Genomic DNA, 22,686 nt, shown 5'->3' on the forward strand with positions numbered 1-22,686 from the left:
ATACCCCAGCCATGAACATACAAAATAACATATGCATAGAGTTTCCCCCTTAGCTAGGGTAGATTCCTGAATCCTCACCACTCACCCCATCCCAAGCGCCCTAGTGGGTTAGGCACATCAGGATTCAGCATACAGTAAGAATGAGCATCCCATACCACAATTCTTCAACTCCTCAAAATGACTGTTCATGCCCCTTTTGGGCTAAATATGCCAAGAGCTAGTCTCTCTATATACTCTATTTATAACCAAGGCCATCCTGAAGCCATTTCCACACATAAGTGACATCTCTTCTGTAATCTTGGCACTTAGGCAACCCCATCATACATCAGTGACTTCTCTTTGCCACCTCTTGTGTTTATATAACCAAGCAAAAATCCTCTGAATCACTTTCAGATGTGAACCACTTCACTTATGCCACATTCCCACCTAGCCACTCATTGACCACTAACCTCAAACCTTAATTTCTTTAGCACAACTCATCTGCATACCAGACCTTCACTCAAGTCAAGCCCTCCCTGGACCAACTTCCACAACTTATTGATAGGCAACCCCTTTGCTGCTACACAATATTTCAGCCAGCAACAAGGCCTTTTACTTCTCGACATCAGCCACCACACTGCTAGCACCCTTATATTCAAATCCCAAAGTCAAAGCATTGGAGTACCTCCCATAAAGCTTTTTAACCCAACAGGCCATACTGCTCAAATGGTTAAACCTATATCACAATGATTAGTGCCACTAAAAACCATAAATTAGGTTTACAAAAAAATGTCACAACTTGTTCATGGACTGGACCATTCCCATTCCCATTTAATCATATTGGCAGTTAGTTTAGTCCAAGGCAGAAGAAAGTTTTCAAACTGCGCAACAGTCCCACACTAAAAGATGCAAGTACTGGAATCAAAGAATGAAAGCACAATAGGTCTAAAGAAAGTTAAACCTATGCCTACCTCATCTAGAGATAAACTAACTCTAGGCATTCTTAACACCCCCCTGTAGTGCCAATGTGATGATGTACAAAGAGTAAACCAATCACCGAAAGGTAGTAAGCTCAAGGATTTTTTTAATTCTGCAAATGTTTCACGTGTAGTGCCTTGGTGAAAATATCTCTAACATTCTCTTCTATAAGAATATAGATCATGCTAATCTCCCCTATGTGTGATGTCTCTCTAGCATAATGATAATGTATCTCAATTTGTTACTTACGAGCACGAAACACTGGATTCTGTGCTATTGCAATAGCATTGACTATCAAAAAGAATAGAAAAGTGTCAGATAAACATGAAGATCGGCCAAAAAATGTAGCCAAACATATTCAACAGGCGCTATGAAAGCTGCCCTATAGTCAGCTTCATGAGATGAGACAGCCAGCTTCTTGCTTAGCCAAGAAATGGATGACTAACCTAGAAAAAAACAATGTCCACTAGTAGACTACCTTGCATTGTGATCACTAGCCCAATCTGAATCACTGTAAGCACACATTTGCAAGTCTTCCCCTTGGGAAATAGCAAACCATATGACTATTTTTGGCAAATAACAAAAAATGGGCTTAACATCTTGTCAATGTAGTGTCTTTGGATTGTGCATGTATCTGCTCACTAATAATAGATCACTACCATCATGCACTAAAAGTTTCAGCCCTGCTTCCATAGGTGTGCTCATAGGTTTACAATCTTGCATGTCAAACTGTAGTAGCAACTTTTGAGCATAATGTGACTAAGATATGACAATTCCATGCTGATTTGGAGTGCATTGAATCCCCAAAAAGTAGTGAAGCAACTCCATATCCGAGATATCAAAGTAGACTACAATTCAGCCTTGAAATCTGCAAACTTTCCCTCTTTTGGTCCAGCAAGCACTAGCAGCATATCATCAACATAAAGACCTAACAATTCCATGCTGATTATTGGGTGAATTGCATCCCCAAAAAGCAGCCCCATATCTGACATATCAGAGATAGACTTCAGATCAGCCTTGAAATCTGCAAGTTTTCCCTCAGTCCAATGAGCACTAGCAGCATATCATATACATAAAGAATGATGATCATCCAATCTCCCCTTCCTTTTTGACATAGAGGGGTGGGTTCACTTGGGCTATTTTGGAAACCCTATGCAGTCAAAAATGCATCTATCTTGGAGTACCAAGCATGTGGATCCTATTTTGAGCCATACAAGGCTTTATTCGGCTTGCACACCTTGTGCTCTTAGCCTTGCACTACAAAGCTAGGAGGTTATGCAACACACACTTCCTCTTCCAAATCTCCATTCAAAAATAATGTCTTTATGTCCAATTGATGTGCATCCCAACTGAAATGTGCAATCACAATAATCACACAATAATGATGCCATCCTCCATGTAGGAGCAAATGTCTCCTCATAGTCAATACCCTTTTTCTAAGCACATCTCTTTGTAACGAGCCTTGACTTGCATCTATCAATAGACCCATCAAGTTTTCATTTCAGCTTTTAAAGCCAACGTGTACCAATGGCCTTTTTGCCAGAAGGCAAGTCAACAAGACTCGAGGTATGATTCTACTCAATAGAGTGCATCTCATCACTTATGGCTTGCATCCAATGCACATCCTGCCATGCATCCTTAAAATATGCAAACTCGTCCTCATCCAAAAGAGTACTAGCAAAATTTTATGCTTCCTTATCATCGATAAGATGGCCCATATCAAGAAAATATGCCCCTCTTGCATTTCTAGGACTTGAACATGTACGTTGAACCAAAGAGGCATCAATGCAACTCTCTTTAAGAGTCTATAACAGCCACCTAGGAACTGCTTTGGTTGTAGGTATAGCAGCCATTTCTTACACAACTACCTCATTCACTACCCTAGAAGAAATTGGATAAGATGTGGACTAATTTGGGGCAGGTGGGGCAGGTTCCGCATGTTGTAATTACTGATTTTCTGCATGTAGCATATGGAAGAAGACCCTCAAATGCATCCAAAGAGTCTAATGTGACTGGCATTTCAAATTCAGTATGCACATGTGTTGTATTCTCAAAGAATATGATATCTCTACTAACACAAACCTTGCATATGGAAGGGTTATACAACCTATACCCCTTTGCTTTCCATGCTATACCCCCAACAAAAATGCATTATTGCCTTGTCATCAAGCTTTACACAAAGCGCTTTGTACATTGTGCATATGCAACACAACTAAAAACATGAAAGTAATCCATATTAGGCTGCTTGCCATACAATGCCTCATACGGTGTGATCGTCTTTAATGCTTTTGTGGGAGCACGATTTAAAACATGATTTGCACACATAAGGCCTTCAAGCCAACATCTATGAGGCAATGCATTTAGTTATTTCCATAAGAGTATGGTTATTACATTCCACTTCTCCATTCTATTGAGGAGTGATCTTCACTATGAACTAATGTGCAATGCCATTGTCCAACAAATAAGCCTCAAAGGCTTTAGACATATGCTCCCCCCCTCTATCTGTTAGGCCTTCAAGCCATACACGCATGTACCTAAAGTAGTCATCAATAAATGTGACAAAATAAAGATGACCCCCAAAAGAATGGGTCCACATACCACATACATCATTGTGTATATGCCGTAATTTTCAAATAACATGCATTGCATCATCCTTTTTAATTGAAAAACAATGCATTTTGCCAAGACTGCAACCCTCATAAGCATGGGGAGGTGAAGTATCTAAAGCAACCAAAGCATCAATCATCCGATACCTCTGAAGAGTCATGAGACTGCCAAAACTCATATGCCTATATCTAACATGCTATAACTCCACATTTGTTATTATAGGAGCAGGAGTAGCAACTGAAATACACCATAATCTCTTCACATAATCATCCAAAAAAAAGAAGCCTTTATGCAAAGTGCCAGAAAGACTAAAATGTATAATCATGCACAATACATTTGACATCCTCAAAGATCACTTGAAATGCACTTCTATTGGAAACACGCACACTGAAAGTCAGTTCTTGGTAATCCCTGGCATATACAAAACACCTTAAAGTTAGAAATCTATGTCATTTGCTATTATAATCAGCACCTCACCAATACCACGAACTACATGAGACGTGTTGTTGGCAGGAGACCTTGCCAAAAGGAGTTGAATCACCACTATCATAGTAATATGACATGATGCACCACTATCAAGATACTAAGTTTTTTGTGTCTATAGTGCATTAAATGCCGATTGCACTTCCTAAAAGTTTTATTGTGTCTATAGTGCATTAAATGCCGATTGCACTTCCTAAAAGTGATATAACGTGACGCACCACTGTCAAAACACCAAGTATGATGTCTCTTTGATACATTGAATGCTAACCCATCCATAGAAGAGCCACAACTACATGCAAGAAAAGCATAGTCCTCCTCCACAAGATTGGCTGAAACATCACCATCAGTCATGCGAGTGGCTTATGTCCTAGGAAGTCTCTAGGACAATCATACCACAATCCTTTTCTTTTCTTTTGCAAGCCTTTCTTTGCATTTATAAATGCAATGACATGGCCTTTTGCAATAGTAGCATTTTTCTTCTCCTTTGGCTTATCTGCATCCAGTCAAGAATGAGGCCCACATCTCCTTTTAAGAAATGTCTTAACACAGAAACTCAAACACAATCATACGACAAGCACAAACCAATAATAGAACACAGTTAAGGTTAAGGTAACTCGGAGACAATGAAGAGAGAGAGAGAGAGAAGAAAAGTGCAAAGAGAAGAAAAGGAGAGAGAGAGAGAGAGAGAGAAAAGAAAAAAATTAAAAAGAGAATGAAGAGAGAGAGAGAGAAAGAAGAAGAAAAAAAAGGAAAAAAGAGGAGAGGGAGAGAGAAGGAAAAGAGAGGAGAGAGGGGGGAGAATAAAAGGAGAGAGAGAGAAGAAAAGCGGGGAGAGAAAAAAGGAGAGAGAGAGAACCAGGAGAGGAAAAAAAATAAAGTTAAATAGAAGGCAAAGAGAGAGAGAGAGAGAGAGAGAGAGAGAAAATTAGACATAGGGAATTTTGGGGGGGGGGAGGGGAGAGAGAGAGAGAAAGAGAGAAAAAAGAGGAGAGAGAAAGATGAGAAATGGATTGTTGAGAGAAATTGCCGTGCGATAGCACAGCAACTTCGCTTGCCGCTTCGAGGCAGCGAAGCTGTCGCGAAGCGGCCTAGCGTTCTACGCGCACTTTGTAGTGTGGGCTAGTACCTATTATAATATCTATATTGGACGATATGAGGATGCTATGTAGTGTGGGCTTGGCACCCCCCAAACTTTGAATCATCATCATCTCCTCCTACTCCTCCTCCCTCTCTCTCTCTCTCCCTCTCTCTCTCTTTCTCTCTTTCATGTCAACATTATATATGTTAATATAGCTAATTGCATATCAAGTTATTGTTTTGCTAATTGAATATTGCATACTTTATTATTAATACATTCGTATTATACATGATTAAACTCATTATGTTGACCTAATGTTAATTTCTTTAAGATTTAAATATATTTGCTAATTAAACTATTTGGATTATGCTTGATTTTGTAAACCCACTTAGAGCCAATAGCTTTCTTGCTCTTAGGCAAGAGTAACAAATTCCAAGTCTTATTAGCTTCTAATGCAGGCATCTCCCCTCATTCTTTGTTGCACCCCAATGAGCATGACCAATACCATCCTCAAAGCAAGTGGACTCAACATTCTCAATCACCTTCCCCATATAAGCATAATGGTGAGCTCCATAACCTTCAAAACCAAATCTTTTAATAGGGTATCTAGGTTTTCTTGATTTGCATACCACTGGATCACTCAATGGAGCAGTCACATTACTATGTGCTATGAATATGAATAGAATATGATGCTCAATGTAGTGAAACACACTACGTAGTGAATGAATACTGACCCCCAAACTCCTATGTCTCAAGGATCATGACATAAAGTATGAGCTGAGGAGTGTGTCGCACTCTTACGAATCCCGAAATGCAGCAAGCATCCTTAGAAGGTGTCTGGCAGCAAGCAAACACAGATCAAGTGTGGCTGGATCAGTGATAAACGGGCAGAATCAGGGCTGAATCAGCAAAATGCAAATGTAGTGATGACATGGCGGCACTCGTGATGTCAAAAAAATCAAGATGCTGAGCTGGCAGGTGACGTCAGCATCAAATCCAGGCTGCTCTATAGTAAACTGAGGAAATGGTTAGAGAAGGCTGGACAATAGGTGCAAGTTGCTGATGGATAGCAATGGTGGGCAGCTCTGACTGAGATCTCCTCCGCCAATGTGGTGTGAACAACAAAGCTCTAGCACTTGCAATCTGCAAAAATGAGATTGGACTGAATGGAGAGCAGCTTGTCTATTTGTAAAAAGTTTCGGGCCTTCCAAATCAGGGTTTGCATGTGGGACACAAAAACTCTCTAGGACCGTGTTTTTTTTCATAAAGTTTGGTAAAATTCATTAATTAAGCATGTTTTGGAGCTGTTTGAGAAAAGCTAATACAATTTTAGCTCAAAACTCCTTGTGAAGAGAGTTGGCCAATGCTCACATGAATGTAGATGATTTTGATGGATCACACCACGTACATTCAGGATTTCTGTGAGCACTTAACATTGATGAGGTGATTCAAGATGATGAGATGGTGAACATCACCTTGAACTCTCTTCCATAGTCATACATTGGTTTACACACTTCATTGAATTTCTCATTGAGGGGAGTAGCTGAGGCGTTTATATTCGTGGAGTTGACCAACCTCTTGCTTCAACGGGAGCAAACTCAAAAGCATAGGACCCTATGTTCAAATGATCCAACCATGATTTCTAGGTACAAAGGCAAAGGCGAATCAAAAGGAAAGCAACATGCAAATCAGCCCAAAGCTGATGTTGGGCAGCCTTTAATGATAGCTCTTTTCACCTAATAGAGCTATCAATAACAAAGCTTGTGCATCTCAAGAATCGCATCTGTTCTAGTTAGGCGTAATACCGATAGGGGCAGCAATAGGCTGTCCTCTACCTCTCCCTTGCAAGGGAGGTGTGCCAAGAGCAATGTTGTGGGTCAAACTTCATCACCTGTGACATAATTCCAAAGATTCTTGGCCTTAAGGATATTCCAAAATATGAAACTCTAGAGGGAGCAATCTGTACCATCCAATTTGTCCTCACTATTCAGGATGCCAAGAACATCATTATTATTCCCTGCCATTGCTGAATAAAAACTGAATCGAGGTTGTAAATAAAACTTCCAACACGGAAGTGGCATAAAATGAGCAAAATCCCTTTGGAATCCCAATGCAAGCAAGTACACTTGTTTTACCAAAACTGTCAAGTGTATTGCTGAATAAAACTGAATTGAAGCTGTAAACAAAACTTCCAATACAGAAGAGGCATAAAATGAGCAAAATCCTCTTCAGGATCCCAAACACTTGCTATACCAAAATTTTCAAGTGCTGAATCACAGCTGTGTAGCCAAACAATAGCTGTCAATGCCTCAATTTCCGAGCCCAATTTGATCAAAACAGTAATTTAATGTTGTAGCACCACCTATAGTATGCCTCTTGAGTTTGAAGGCACAAGAGTGAAAAACCCTAACTTTTTCTACCTAAAAGATTGCAGAAATTCAAAATTACTTACAAATGATTATCAATGTCACTGACAAATCCAAGATTTCAGTACAAATCGGAGTTGGTTTCTATAAAAACCCCAATATTCTTGTGTAAATGTCAACGAAATTGCACAATTTTGGTGATGTTGATTATGATATACCCTAAGAACCTCAAATCGCACAAAAACCCCAAAGTTTTGGGCCTTGGGATGCATGTGGAGATACCGAATGCGTTGAAGATGTGCTGGACAATCCAAGACGGGATGAGAGTGATGGGTAGAGCTCTAGGGGCATTGGACAAGTGACTGTCAGGAAGCTCGACGATAATGAGAGTTTAGTGTCGTACAGTGCTGGCAATATTGAAACAACAGCAGGTGGAGTTGCTGTGTTGAAACAGATGTGCAAAGCAGGTAGTGTTAGTGTGTAGGACAGTGTCTGTTGCAAAGAAACGTGGAATCATGGGCAGCAGGCTGCACTGGTGTGACAACTGGCTGGCAGAGTTATCCAGGTGGGTGGCAGCTGCTGGTTGACAAGCATGGCAGCTGGATGTAACCAGCCGTGCCTACAGGGCAGCAAGTGGACACTGGCGGACAACAGCCAATGGCCAAGGCACAGCTAGCGGCAGATGGAACAGCACTTTACACATGCCAGCTAGCAATGCAAGCGGCAAGTGCTCATATAGGGCAGACAGCAGTGGTGCAGCTAGCAGGCAGAGGTGCCTAGAGGGCAGCTTGCGACGATGCAGTGGACAGCTGATTGGTTGGGGCACACTGGACAAACAGCCACTTCAGCAGCTCCTCCTCTGAAACCAATGGCTCCTCCTCCCTCTCTAGCTGAGCAGGCCGAGCTGAGCTAGCAGCAACACAGGCCTCAGGTGGGTGGCACCAGCTAAACTAGAGTTCAACTAACTCTAGAGATGGTGACACAACTTACTAACTTAGTTGTGTCCACACCACACACTTGAACATTGGGCATTGCCCAGAATTGGCAAATTCTAACATATTCTACCTAGTTACACAGCAAAGTAATCTTATATCAGCAGCTAGGCATATACCTGCCATAGAACTTTGTGTCTAGAATACAAATGAGATCTAAAATACTGTTTTCTCCAGTTAAGATGCACTGTTCAGTCTTAATAAGGGTAAGCATATTTAACCCAGTGGTTCAATGGAACATTCTGATTAGCATGTTACTTTACTTCCCACTTTGAGTTGTGTTGAGACTACTGTACCCCTGACAGAAGCTTTTGTTGAGGAAAAACTAGTAAACTCCTCGACACGAAAGTCATCTAGGGTCAAGAAAATGCACCTTTCACAGTATCGGACATAGATTCTTTAGCTATATGAGTCCAGTTTTTGCCCATAATTTTCAACTCATATTTTCTTATCTTGCCTGTCCTTTGAAAATCTGTGCTCAAACTATTACAAAATATTTGAACTAAGCACCAGTAGAGTTCTTGAATGGTACTATTGACTGAAATGATCATACTTACCTGAATTTATACCTGCGGAAAGCTCCCTTCAGCTCATCCACTGTTATGTATCCAGTCTATTTGCCAAAAATTGATTAATTAGTAACCTTCATCGACCTCACAACAAGGGAAGAAAATCAGGAGCACAAGGATCCATTCAAGGTTGTTTGATACTCAGAGGTTGCAGCCATCAGTTAACAAGGCCTTGACTAATGTCCATAAAACTTTTATGGCAACTCAACACGGAATAAATGCTAGACTAGTGAATACCTTTGTTTTGTCCAGTTCTTTGAATGTATCTACAAGTTGATTCTCTTGGTGAACAGCATATTCTGAAAACTTCTCAAAGGTTATCTTACTTGTGCCTGTTGTGTCCATAACTTCCATCATAAAAGATTGGACTTCCTAAAACCCACCATGAGAGCAATTCTCACTATCAAAGATCAAGACAATCAGTGTTTAATATTCTCGCAAGAAGTGCATGACTTAAGTTAAAACTCACAAAGAAGTGAAAGAAATCAATCAGAAAATTGCAAATGCTATGAGAGGCACATCTTGAGTGTCCAAGATGTCAAATTATGTGATGAGATACTGATCCTGACTCAGAAAACATACAATATAAAAAATAAAGTTCGTGACATTTAATCTCAGCTATTGAAATGTTTAGCTGTTAAAATGGTACTTCAAGTATGACCCACCACCACTATGCCCCTCAGTTTCAAAACTGAAACTATAATTAAAATTTTAACACCATAAGAGATTATACAGATATTTGCACATTAAGACTGGTGAACCAACTACACATAATGTATCAACTTATAGTATACACATTCTAATTTGTATACTTAGCATATTCAAAGCCAGATTTGTGATATTGTCATTAACCTATCTCTTTGGTAGGAAATCGTATTGGTTGGATACAAACCATGTGAAGAGAATACTTGGTTCTATGCATTAGATTGTTAATGACTAGCATCCAAATCACAAATATAAGGGTTATAGGTCTCCAATATATACACATAATCCCCATGTCCCAAGCTTTATTCTTCATAAGAAGCACACAACCATTAAGCTCCAATAAGCATAGGGAAGTCCAATTGTAAAGTCATTACATCCAAGTGATGTCTGTTTGCCCATTTATTGCAGCATGTTATCTAATTCAATGACAAGCCAAGGACCCTAAAAACTTAGAAGTCAGTCCGTGCCAAAGGCAAAAGTTATAATAGTTGTATTTCACACGTGTTAAGTAGTACACCTCATGTCAATTTGGACCTAGGGAATTTATTTCACCCACGAGTATCACATTAGGAACTAGGCATTCATTAATTAATTAATGCAGGTTTGCAAGTCAAATCACACACGTCCATCTGGGGGTCAAAATGGTCTAGCTAATTCAATTGTGGATGAGCACAATTAATTTTCTCAGCATGGACAAGGGGATGAATTGATTCTCAGAATTAATTAATTCTGAAAATTAACTCAATTGCTGAAAATTGCTGAGATTAATTAAATGGCTGAAAATTGCTGAAAATGGATTAGAAAGACTGCCACTCGGCAAAACATTGCCATGCAAGTGGGGAGAAGGTTGTTGCCAGCTTGATAGAGATCATTCCAGCTTGGTGGAGGCTGAGAGGGGCAGGGGGGGAGGGAGAGACTTGAGGCAGCCCTGCCTGAACCCTGCAACCCTATGTCCGCTGTCTCTCCAGCCTGAGCACGACCTATTTTGTGGCACATCTTCAAACCTTCTGCGACCTACATTGAACCTGCAGTGACGACTTTGTTGCAGGCGGACAGACTGTTGGCTGCATGACCCTAACCAGGCACCATACTGCTCTGGGGGTCCTGCCCTGTTGCCCTGTTAGCATGTTCTGCATGTGGACCAGCCTGAGGGCTTCGCCCCGTCACTCTGCCCTAGGGGTCCAGCTGCCTTACCTTGGGGGCCCTACCTCCCTACAAACCCACAACTGCCTACGCGCTTGTTGTGCTTTTACTTAGTACTCAAACAAAGCATGTGATATACTCATAATCCCCGTTCCTTGATGGGCGGCTAGTCCAGGGAAGATATGGATCAGTCTGACACAATTTTGGAACCAGAAATGGCTGTAGAAGAAGATGATGCCATGGAAGAGGACATGGTGCCTTGCACCCATGAGACGACTTCTCCCCCAAAGGTTCAGCCCACTTGTATCCTCAGGTGGCTTCTACTTTGCTGGACTTGCAAGAACCCAAATGAGACTATCTGCTCAAGTTTGCAAACTCCCTTCTTGAGGCATATGTCAAGCACAATCATAGAGCTATTCCTACCTATGGGGATGAGGAGATTTTGGATACACGGGTGCATACTCATGAGGTTCTTCGCTCCTTTTCCTCTTTCCACGAGAGAGGAGTGATTCTCTTCTTCATTGGTCAAATTCTTGTGCTTGGTAGGATACATTGGTGGCTGGCAACTACTCTCCACTTGGATTGTATGGAGGGGATTTTTGCACACCCATGTGGATTCTATGAGGTGTACTTTCTACTTCAATGCGGGATCTCCTCCTTCATATGCAGCCCCTTTATTTTGAAAAATAGTTGGTGCACATTATCTCCTGGCATCCATTGCCAGATTTCCAATGCTAGCTTAAGCAATCCTGTTTCATACGGGTGAAGTGGAGAGCTGCCCAACAGTTTATTGGGCCCTTCTAAAAGATGCAATGGTTGCAATTGGCCATGTGTTAGTATCCCAAGTCTGAATGCACCCAACCACAATCAACGCTGCATGCGGTGGGATACCACTAAAAAGAGACCCAGCTACTTGCATGTCAATTGTAGTGGCATGAGGCCTCTTTGGTTCCGGCTGAAGTGGGGTACATCTGCCGGCCACTGTTTCTCATGCGGTCAACTAGGACACTTCATGGCCAAATGTCCTAGCCGCAAGAGCACCTTAGTGGATCAGCCAATGGAAATGGACCAAGATAAGCCACACAACCAGTCTCCACCTTTTGTTCTCCAACAATCTACTCAAACAGGTCAGTCTAAAGGCAAGCAACCAGCTCCTCTCTCAAATTTGGAGACACAGGAATGAACAGAAGCCAAGAATAGTAAAGGAAAAGCTAAGGAGACTTCTGTGCCTCCACCACCTACTCAAACTTCTTCACATGACCCCATTCGCACTTATTCGCGTCGCCAAGATAAATCAGTGGACACACCTATTACCCGATCTCTTGATCCTACCAAGGCTCCCCCGCCCACCCATGGCCCTCCAGGCCCAATTGGCCTTTGATGCTAATGGCAGAGTCATTACTCCTTAGGATCATAAGTATCTGAGTCCTCCTTCCCACCCTGGAGATGTAGGGTCTTCCTTGCAAGCTAAACATCAAAGACCCAACCCCTTTGCAATATTGGGAGACTTCTTCGAAGACAGTGTACTAGAGACACTAGTAGCATAGGCCCAACCTCATGTGACAAATTCTCGCCAAACCTCTTCACCCTTTGGGTTTGCCTAGTCCCACAGTGCCACTTGCACTCTCGTCTTTTGTAGTTACTGAATCCCTTGTATCTGGTTCATACATGATGGCCTAGAGTGGCCTTGCACCTTGTAATCTTGTCACCTTGTACTTGTTTTTTCGTAAATAATATATCAAACCCATTACAAAAAAAAAGAGAGATGAAGGACAGGCTGTCATTACTGTACCACAGCATTTCCTGCAATTTTCAGCCAGCTGAGCGCCCTACAAGAGCTGACGACCTAACCAGAGGGGCCTAAAGTAGCAAGTGACAGCTTGGCAGCAAAGATGACAGTAGATTAGGCAGATGACTACCAATGTTGGGCTCCAAGGCAGCAAGTGAGAGCAGCAAAGGCACCTTTGGATCAGGGCAACAGCCGTTTTGATGACTTTTTGGCAATGAAACTCTGAATTTTCTCTCTCCTCGGCATTCTCTCTTATCCTCCAGCCTAACCTCAAAGTATTTCACGATATCTCAACCATTTGTAGCAGGAATTGGCCATATTTGTGGACAGCACGGGTGTTTACTGCCGCAAACACTAATTTACAGCTATAATTAGGGTTTAGCAACCACCCTAGATCTCATGCTTGAATATTGAAGACCTACTACAATGGCTGAAAATTGTACAATTTCAGCATTTCCAAGAGGTCAACCAATCCCAATCAGATTTGGGGCTATGACCCACCAATAGTCAACTGACATCAATCCCTAGGTGAAGCAAGGTGCAAACTAATAAGAAGGCTTGTTGGTCATTTTTGATAGCAAGAGGCATTTGGATAGCAAAGAAAATTGAAGCAATCTTAATGTACTTCTTCCAATTGCAATACAAGATAAAGAAATACTACAAGGGACACCACTTGAGTCCAATAAGGTATCCAATGTCCAAGATTAAGGAGCAACAGTTGCATTTCAGTTTATGTGAATGTTACACTTGCTGTAACAAGTGTTCAATCAGGTTACTACCACCCTTTCCCCAAAAGAAAGGCTGCTTTCATGGTTACATTGTTGGGACACCATCAACTCCCTTGAATTGATGGGCCAAATGGCACCTGATTGGAAGCCAGAAGCATTGCTCTAGTGCTGAAATTGTATTCAATCGTGCATAACAGCAAGAATTTCTTCTTACACTGAGATGGGATCAACCAATGATGATGTCTCTCAATCTGAAAATGCACATAATGAAGGGGGAAATGCAATGTCTGATCTTGGACAAGGCACACAGCTTGGGCCAGCAAGCTGAAAATGTAGGTGGTGAGCAAGAAGGTCCAAGATAAAGAATACTGTTGGGTATCTCACACGCCTTACTTACGCCTACGCTCATATGGGAGTGTGCGGGTGATCACTAGGACACTGGGGCACTTTTTACTCTCGGTAGGAGAGGTTTTTTCCCCCAGATTATGTGTACTATTTTGTATGTGCTTGTGGTGCACACTTACGGGCACTTACTGTGTTCGGGTGTGAACAACCCCTTATAACCCTAAGGTATAAGGGTTATCATTTGTACTTTCAGCTGACTCTCTATTCAGTACTATTGCATTGGGTATCGTGCTCAACTCTGTCTCTCACTCTCACACTGTCTACTGCACTTCAGCTGCACCTCGATCCTCTCCCATCTGACATTTGGTATCAGAGCTCAGCTCAGAGCAGTCTTCAGTCTGCAGTCTGCAGCCCCCGCCAGTTCTGCCCCAGCCGCCTGTTCCTGCCCAGTCCTGCCTGCGCCTGTCAGTCCGTCAGCGCGCAGCACCAGACGACTCCTCTGCCCAGCGTGCAGCTCCAACAATCAGCGCGCAGCACCGCCCTGCCCAGCGCGCCACCTGTACCTGCGTGCTGCCACCTCTGCCCAGCGTGTCCTCTGCCCTGTGTCTGCCCAGCGTGCCCCTTCGCCTGTCAGTCTGCCTGCGCAGCCTCCCTGCGCTGAGCTAGCCTGTGCCGTCAGCTCCAGCTGCCAGCGCGCCACCTGTCTCCACCAGCCAGTCCTGGGTGCCGCCTCCTCTGCCCAGCGCGCGCCCAGTCCTGCCTGCGCGTGTCACTGGACCTGCACGCCTGTACCTGTGCGTCAGTCCGACTGTACCCAGCAGTCATTACCTCGGGAATCGTGCCCGTCGTCAACACGCAGAGGTAACATTCTGCACTTTTCTTTTACACAGGAGTTCCTGCAACAGGTTCAGGTTCAGCATTGGGAAACGTGCTGTGTCTGTCTGTGACACATTGAATGCACATTTTGGGGCTTTTGTAACAAACATTTGTGACAGAAATTTTGGGCAGAAAATTTTGGGGCTTTTGATGTTTTAGTGCTGCTGAGCACTAATTGCACCTTGGGAAGCGTGCATCAGTGACAGTTTTTTGACAGAGTACCCTTTGCACATTAATTGCAGACTTGTGTTTGCTGCAATTTCTGGAAATTTGCAGATTTCCAGCCCGTACTGCATTGACATTGCTCTATTGCCTTTTGGGAAATAATGGCAAATCAGGGAGGAGATGTATTCACCTATGTGTCCAAGGAAGACCGATTGGATGGGAACAATTATTCCCTTTGGTCTTTCATGATGAAGAATGTATTAGTGGCCAAAAATTTGTGGGATTATGTCAGTGGAGAGGAAGCACGACCGGGAGTTGTGGCTCCCGCTACTCCTCCTCCAGGAGGACGTGCAAGAGGGCAACCTCAGCCCCCTCCACCTCAGCCCGCTCAGCCACTTCCCCCAAGAATTGCAGCTCAGAAAGCTTGGGATACACGGGATGCACAGGCTATGTCGCTGATTGCATTGGCAGTTCAGCGTTCTATCATTCCTCATATTCGTTCAGCAGCTTCTTCACAAGAAGCTTGGTTGACATTGGAGCAGATGTTTGCAGGAAAGAATGAGACTCGCATCTCTTTCTTGAAGAAAGAGCTAGAGACTCTAAAGATGAATGAGGGTGATTCTATGCAGGATCATCTCAACAAAATTCAGGACTTGCGGGAGCAACTCATGAATGTGGATGAGTACTACTCAGATGCGCAGCTGATTTCTACGACATTGAATTCACTGCCTCCCTCTTACTTGGCTTTTCATACTGCCTTGAACCTCACTATGAGGATTTCGAAAGAGCCCATCACTTTCATTCAGCTTGTCAGTTTGCTTCTAGAGGAGGAGCAAACTAGACGGAACAGTGGTGTGGATGGTATAGCCTCTGAGCAGGCTTTTATGTCAAGGCAGAAGGGTAAAAACAGCCAAGGGAAAAATGCTTCGCAGAGTTCTGGTAGTAGTAGCACTTCACAGACAAGTCAGAAACAGGGGGGCACGCAAGCCAAAAAAGGAAAATGCCATTACTGCAAGAAGCCTGGCCACTATATCACTGAGTGCAGGAAGCGCATCGCCAAAGAGAAGAAGAAGGAGTCAGGGATGTCTGTTTCTGCAGCTCCTTCCACTGCTAGTGAGTCCGCGTCCTTTGTTGCAGACAGGGACTATTGTTTTTACACTTGCAGTTATGATGTCTCTTGGGCTGATAGAGCATTTAGCTCTACAGAAGATGCTGACACTTGGTTCTTTGACAGTGGTGCTTCACGGCATATCACATCTCGTAGAGATTTGTTTGCTTCTCTTGGTGCACCTCCCGTTGGGAAGTCTATTCAGTGTGCTAATAATGCATCATACCCTGTTCGTGGTATTGGGGAGATTCAGCTTACAGCCATTGATGGCTCTATTCTCCGCCTACAGGATGCTTTGTATGTGCCTGGCATTAAGAAGAATCTGCTTTCCATTTCTTCTATGGCACGTTGTGGTTTGCAGGTCACCTTTGATGATGACCGTTGCATGGTCCGTGACAAGGAACACATGACATTGGTCTTGACAGGTTCTCTGTGTCATGGGTTATATGAGTTGGATGCTCTTTCGGTAGATCAGTCTGCATATTTGACATCCACTCTTACTCCTGCTATGTTAGAGGCAGAGTTATGGCATGCTCGTTTGGGGCATGTAAACTATGGCAGCTTGATGCTATTACAGCGTACTAAGATGTTGGATGGATTACCTCTCTTGGAGAGACCTCCTGAGCATTTATGCGAGGGTTGCATTTTGGGGAAAATGCATCGTTTCTCTTTTCCCCGTGATGTTGCTTTTAGAGCAACAGCCAGATTGCAGCTTGTGCATTCGGATGTTTGTGGGCCCATGCAGACACAATCATTGGGTGGTTGTTACTATTTTGTAACATTTATTGATGACTTTACACATTTTTGCTGGGTCTACTGCTTGAAAAAGAAGTCAGAAGTGTATGATGCATTTTTGGCTTTCAGTGCACTTGTGGAAACTCAGTCTGGTTGCAAGATTAAGACTCTCCGTTCGGACCGAGGGGGGGAATACATGTCCTCTATGCTGAATTCTTATTTGCAGCAGAAGGGCATTATCCATCAGTACACTACTGCATATACTCCACAGCAGAATGGGGTAGCAGAGAGGAAAAATCGGTCACTCATGGAGATGGCCAGATGTATGCTGAAGGCAAAGAGTTTGCCTCATAGTTTTTGGATGGAAGCCGTCATGAGCGCTTGCCACATTTTGAACAGATGCCCTACCAAGGCCTTGAAAACCGTCACACCTTTTGAGGCTTGGCACAGCCGCAAACCTTCTGTTGGCCACTTCCGTACTTTTGGGTGTCTTGCATATGCCCATATTCCACAGGTACTTCGAAAGAAGTTGGACAACAAGGCTGTAAAATGCATCTTTATGGGATATAGCAGCGAAAGCAAAGGCTACAGACTCTATGATCCCGTGACCAAGAAGGTTTTTGTCAGCAGGGATGTTGTATTTGATGAAAAATCAGAATTATCCTTGGCTGGTTTTAATACATATCAGGCTGCCTGTGATGTCTTTGAAGGGCTGCTGCCCATCACATTTGGTGATTCAGCTGGTACTTCAGCAAATGAACCTAATGTTCAGCCAGCTGCTCCTATGGAACATGCAGTAAATCAGCACATTGCTGAAACTGAAATTCAGCAGGAACTTGTACACAGTCAGGAAGCAAGACAGGTGCCTAGATGGTACACGCAGACTATGAGAGATAGTCATTTGGAAACACCCTTGGCTGGTCGTACTCGAAGGCAAACTTGACTGCATGATTCAGCACATTCCATGGAGTTTGTTATGGCAGCATGTACTCATGATAATGAGGAGCCTGAATGTTTTGAGGATGCACGACATAGTGTGCATTGGATGGCAGCCATGCAAGCTGAATTGGATTCTATTCATAAGAATCATACTTGGGATTTGGTGTCTTTGCCAGTTGGCAAGCGTGCCATTGGTACGAAATGGGTCTACAAATTGAAAAGGAACGCAGATGGATCCATAGATAAGTACAAGGCACGGCTGGTAGCTAAAGGCTACGCACAGAAAAAGGGCATTGACTATGAGGAGACCTTTGCTCCTACCTCCCGTATGACGACCATTCGGTCTATGATTGCCTTGGCTGCACATTTTGGTTGGAAAGTGCATCAGCTGGATATAAAGACTGCATTCTTACATGGGGAACTTCAGGAAGAAGTGTATGTACAGCAGCCCATTGGTTTTGCAGTTGAAGGCTCAGAAAATTTAGTATGCAAGCTGAAAAAAGCTCTATATGGTTTGAAACAAGCTCCACGAGCTTGGTACGCAAAGATAGATGCTTTCTTGCTTAGTCAGGGGTTTGTAAACAGCCCATCTGAGTCTACCCTTTATGTACATAAAGAGGGGGGATCCATGCTGATTTTGTGTCTATATGTAGATGACCTTTTGCTCACTGGAACACATGCTGATCAGATTTCAGCATTCAAAAATAATTTACAGCAAACTTTTGACATGTCTGACTTGGGTATTTTGCACTATTACTTGGGCATCCAGTTTGTACATGATGCTAGAGGCATTGGATTATGTCAGTCAAGGTACATTGGGCAACTTCTTGAGAAGTTTGGCTTACAGGATTGCAAGCCAGTTTGTACACCCATGGAACCTGGGCTCAAACTGTCATTACATGATGACAGTGATTTGTTTGATATCCATACTTATGCTCCAGCAGTGGGATGTCTCATCTATCTATGCCACACTCGGCCAGACATACAGTTTGCCGTTTCAGTTTTGAGCAGGTACATGCATCAGCCTCGTATGTCGCATTGGCAAGCTGTGAAGCGTGTGTTTCGTTACTTGCAGGAGACTAGAGCTCTTGGATTGCTTTATGCCAAGGGGGGACCACTGCAGTTACATGCTTACAGTGACTCTGATTGGGCTGGTGATTTTGATACTCGTCACTCCACTAGTGGCAATTGTTTCTTTCTTGGCTCGTCATGCATTTCTTGGGTTAGCAAGAAACAATCCACTGTTGCCACGTCGTCATGTGAAGCTGAGTACAAGGCAGCCTTCACTACTGCAGTTGAGTGCGTATGGCTTAGACGCTTACTTGCTGATTTGGATGTATCTGTTACGGAGCCTACTCCTTTATATACTGACAGTCAGAGTGCCATTGCAGTGGCACGGAACCCTGTGTTTCATGCTCGCACAAAACACATAGAGATTCACTACCACTTTGTCAGAGAGAGGCTACATGCAGGTGATATCAGCCTTGTCTACTGTCCTACCACCAGCAATGTGGCAGACATCTTCACCAAAGCTCTTCCACGAGACAAATTTGAAGCATTTCGCGATGCTTTGAATTTGACGCCCTTTGGTGGCGGATGATCCTTGTACACTTGATCACTCTTCACTCCAGGGGGGTTTGTTGGGTATCTCACACGCCTTACTTACGCCTACGCTCATATGGGAGTGTGCGGGTGATCACTAGGACACTGGGGCACTTTTTACTCTCGGTAGGAGAGGTTTTTTCCCCCAGATTATGTGTACTATTTTGTATGTGCTTGTGGTGCACACTTACGGGCACTTACTGTGTTCGGGTGTGAACAACCCCTTATAACCCTAAGGTATAAGGGTTATCATTTGTACTTTCAGCTGACTCTCTATTCAGTACTATTGCATTGGGTATCGTGCTCAACTCTGTCTCTCACTCTCACACTGTCTACTGCACTTCAGCTGCACCTCGATCCTCTCCCATCTGACAAATACGATGATCAATTTAAGGTTCAATTGAGGGCAACAAGAGACATCTTTGCTCTGTTGGCGAAGGATCCTTAGTTCACAAAACTTTTGAACTCTCGAAGGACCACAAAGGCAACATCCTCTAAAACTTAAGGACAGCCAGAAACTCCCAAAGAGCAGCCAATGCAACATAAAGATGCACCAAAATTTGGTGATGAGCAAAAGCAGCTAGTACCAATGGGGCAACATTCGCAAAATACAAGGCCATATTGCTAGTGCCAATCCAATGGATTTTGGACAACAAGGCATACATGCAAATAGGGACAACCATGGTACTTTGGTGGTGATACGATATTCCACGCTATGGCTAGTCAAGGACCACAAAAGGGGATGTATGGTACAAATACTTATGAAATGCAGCACCCAATGCATGGAATGCAAGGCCCAATGTATCCAAGTATGGCTAGTGGAATGCAAAACTCCATGTATAACAATGTGGGCAAGATGCCTCGGGAACGAAGTGGCATGTATGATTATGCATCCACACAACCTGGTATGTACAGGGCTCAAGGAATGAATGTTGCTAATGGAAATGCTTCAGATAGTGTTGATTATAATGCAAATATAGCAAATGCATCCTTTTTGCAGCTGCCATTTATGATAACTTAACTCCAAAAGGACCAACAAAGGACTATGATGAGGATGGTAACGGGGTGAAGTTTGACCCCTTTAGTGGTGCATAAGATAGATTGAAAGCGTTGAGGTTCATTCAACAATTTGATACAGCCTACTCACGAGGCAACTTCATCTAATCATTTAAGATTCAAAAGGCCCCTCTAAAGTGCATATTATGACTACTTGGAATAAGTTGGATGCATCACATTACAAAAATCTAGAGCAATATAATAAGAAGTTTTGGGATGCATTGCTGCCCACTACTTATCGGCCTATTTTCCTTCTTCAAAATTTTGAGAAGTATTCTTGCAGGCTGCCTAAACGAATCAAAAATGATGATAAGAAGCCATCCAAAAAGTTCTCAATGGCAGAAAAGAAGGACAAATCGGAAAATAAGGCTGGGAAGAGGAAAAAACAACAAGAAGAGGCTTGGAAAGCACTTGCACAACGTAGAGAATTAACGGCTACAAATAAATGCTTTGTATGTGAATAGGAGAGGCACATGGCAAAGGACTATTCCAATAGGCAGCAAGCTGCAAAAACTTTAAAAAAAAGGAGGTCCCAAGAGGGAAAGCCCAAAACATCGACTCATTTGGTGCCCAATGTAGTCAATGATCAGCCCAATGATGATAGTACTGAGTTTTGTAGAGCATGGAAGAACAATTTGGAACCAACATGCATTGATATTCTTTGATATAAAGCAAGAGCCATTTTTTTCTCCACACACATAGCAACCCATCTATGCATAAGCAAGGATGAGATGGCATCCATGGGAGAAATTGGTGTGGCATGCAAAGGCCACACAAAGTATCACGAGGACATAAAAATTTAAGATGCTTTAGTCTTGTCGATAACATTTGATTGAGTTATTAATCAAATGTGCAAGGTTGTTTAGCACATTTGAAGCACATGGCAATTATTTCACGGTAACAAACCAAGGAACCTGAGGATGCAGTGGGTGTCAAAAGCAAAAGTTGTGATAAGCTATACTAGCTGGGCTTTGGAGATCAATTGGTGTCAGTTTTAGCCCTAGGACAATTGTTTGGTCAATACCTGTCAGTCGTAACACTACGGACTAGCATTAATTAATTAATTAATGCTAGTCTAAGGGTCAGCAGAGGTTGGGAACCACTCTAGGTTGCAAATGGCCTTGACAATTTAATTATGGATGGGCACATTTAATTTTAAGCAGAGTTTAAATGGCTAAAATTAATTTTTTGGATTTATTAATTCTGAAAATTAATTAAATGGTTGGATAATGTTGAAGCATGGGTTTAGAAGGCTGTTACTTGGCAAAAATACCCATGCAAACTAAGAAAACGTTTTTGGGGGCTGGGTCTTGGTCATTCAGTTAGTTTATAGCTTGGGGGAGAGAGAGAGAGAGAAAGAGGGTGGAGCGATGGAACGTGTAGCAAGCCTACACGTTTGAAGTGCTTAGCGCCCAACCTTGCTCAACAGGATTACTTCATCCGCTACAATGCCAGTCATTAGTACTGCATCTACTACCCCTCAGCCCCCCACTATGTGCATGTTGTTGTGCCCTAGCCTAATCATTGCCTACCCTTCTTAGTACACTCCTTAATACAGAGAGAGACAGAGACAGAGAGTGAGTGAAACCAGTCTTCCTTCTTCGAATGGGTGGTGATAACCTGATTTAAGAGTTAATTACAGCAATAAATAAATGCACATAAAATGAAATACACACTTTACCATAACATTCTTGGACAGTAGACACCCTCTTGGCCCCAAAATTAGCGCCCCTTGTGGTATTTCTTTAGCTTTCATTCAATTGGAAGGAGTACAACTTGAGATTCTTCAATCTCCTCCTGCTAACCAATTGCTCTTGCTGTCATAAATGACCAGCAAGCCTTTTGGGTCATTTGCCCCTTGATTCACCCAAGACTTCTTCTCCAATTTGACCTATGGCTGGCCAAATGCTGCCCCAAATCAATTTGGGATGGGCTGGCTCCTGAAATCCCTTGATAATCTTCAATTATCAACTGCTGATTTCAGTCCCTTGAGCCTTCAATCTCTGGCACGGATCCCAAGGTGGCTGCTAAACCCTAATTCCTACTGTAAATTAGGGCTTGGTGCAGAAATTACAAATCAGCCCACCAGAAATGGCTAAGATCTCCTCCGAATGGCTAAGAATTGCTGAGAATGGCTGAGCATAGGCTGAAGGAGATGAGAGAATGCTGTAAAGAGAGAAAGTTCTAAGATTTGTCGCGAAGAACTGATCAAAATCTGCTGCTGCCCTACTGTACCAGCCCCAAACAGATGTGCCAACAACAATAGGAGCATCAGAGACTATGATCTTCAGGAGAAAGTGCATCAGCAGCAATTGCTAGCTTCCCAAGGTCAAGAATATGCAATCTCCATCACCAAAATGGTCTCCAATGGCTGGGAATTGGCCCCAAAAGCTGGCAGCAACAGCCCAATACCTCTTTCCAACAGCTCCAAAATGAAAAAACG

At 43.0% G+C, this 22,686-nt stretch overlaps 1 protein-coding gene across 5 annotated transcripts in view; it reads right to left on the reverse strand.

Annotated features, from left to right (window-relative positions):
• LOC148012532 (uncharacterized) overlaps positions 1 to 22,686 on the reverse strand; it is a 216,390-nt gene that overhangs the window by 130,076 nt on the left and 63,628 nt on the right. For all 5 annotated transcript variants that reach the window (XR_015689048.1, XR_015689047.1, XM_087669059.1 and 2 more), the window contains exons 3-4: positions 9,290 to 9,424; positions 9,041 to 9,096 (exon numbers count right to left, since the gene is read on the reverse strand). Coding sequence is in view for 3 of the 5 variants with exons in the window: in XM_087669059.1 (XP_087525185.1) it covers positions 9,041 to 9,096; positions 9,290 to 9,424 (191 nt within the window). In the remaining 2 variants the exon portion in view is untranslated. The remainder of the gene's footprint in view (positions 1 to 9,040; positions 9,097 to 9,289; positions 9,425 to 22,686) is intronic.

This window comes from Lygodium microphyllum, chromosome 27, assembly GCF_053477565.2.
Source record: "Lygodium microphyllum isolate KBCC chromosome 27, Lygodium_microphyllum_v1.1.10, whole genome shotgun sequence".
In the NCBI taxonomy this organism is placed as follows: Eukaryota; Viridiplantae; Streptophyta; class Polypodiopsida; order Schizaeales; family Lygodiaceae; genus Lygodium; species Lygodium microphyllum.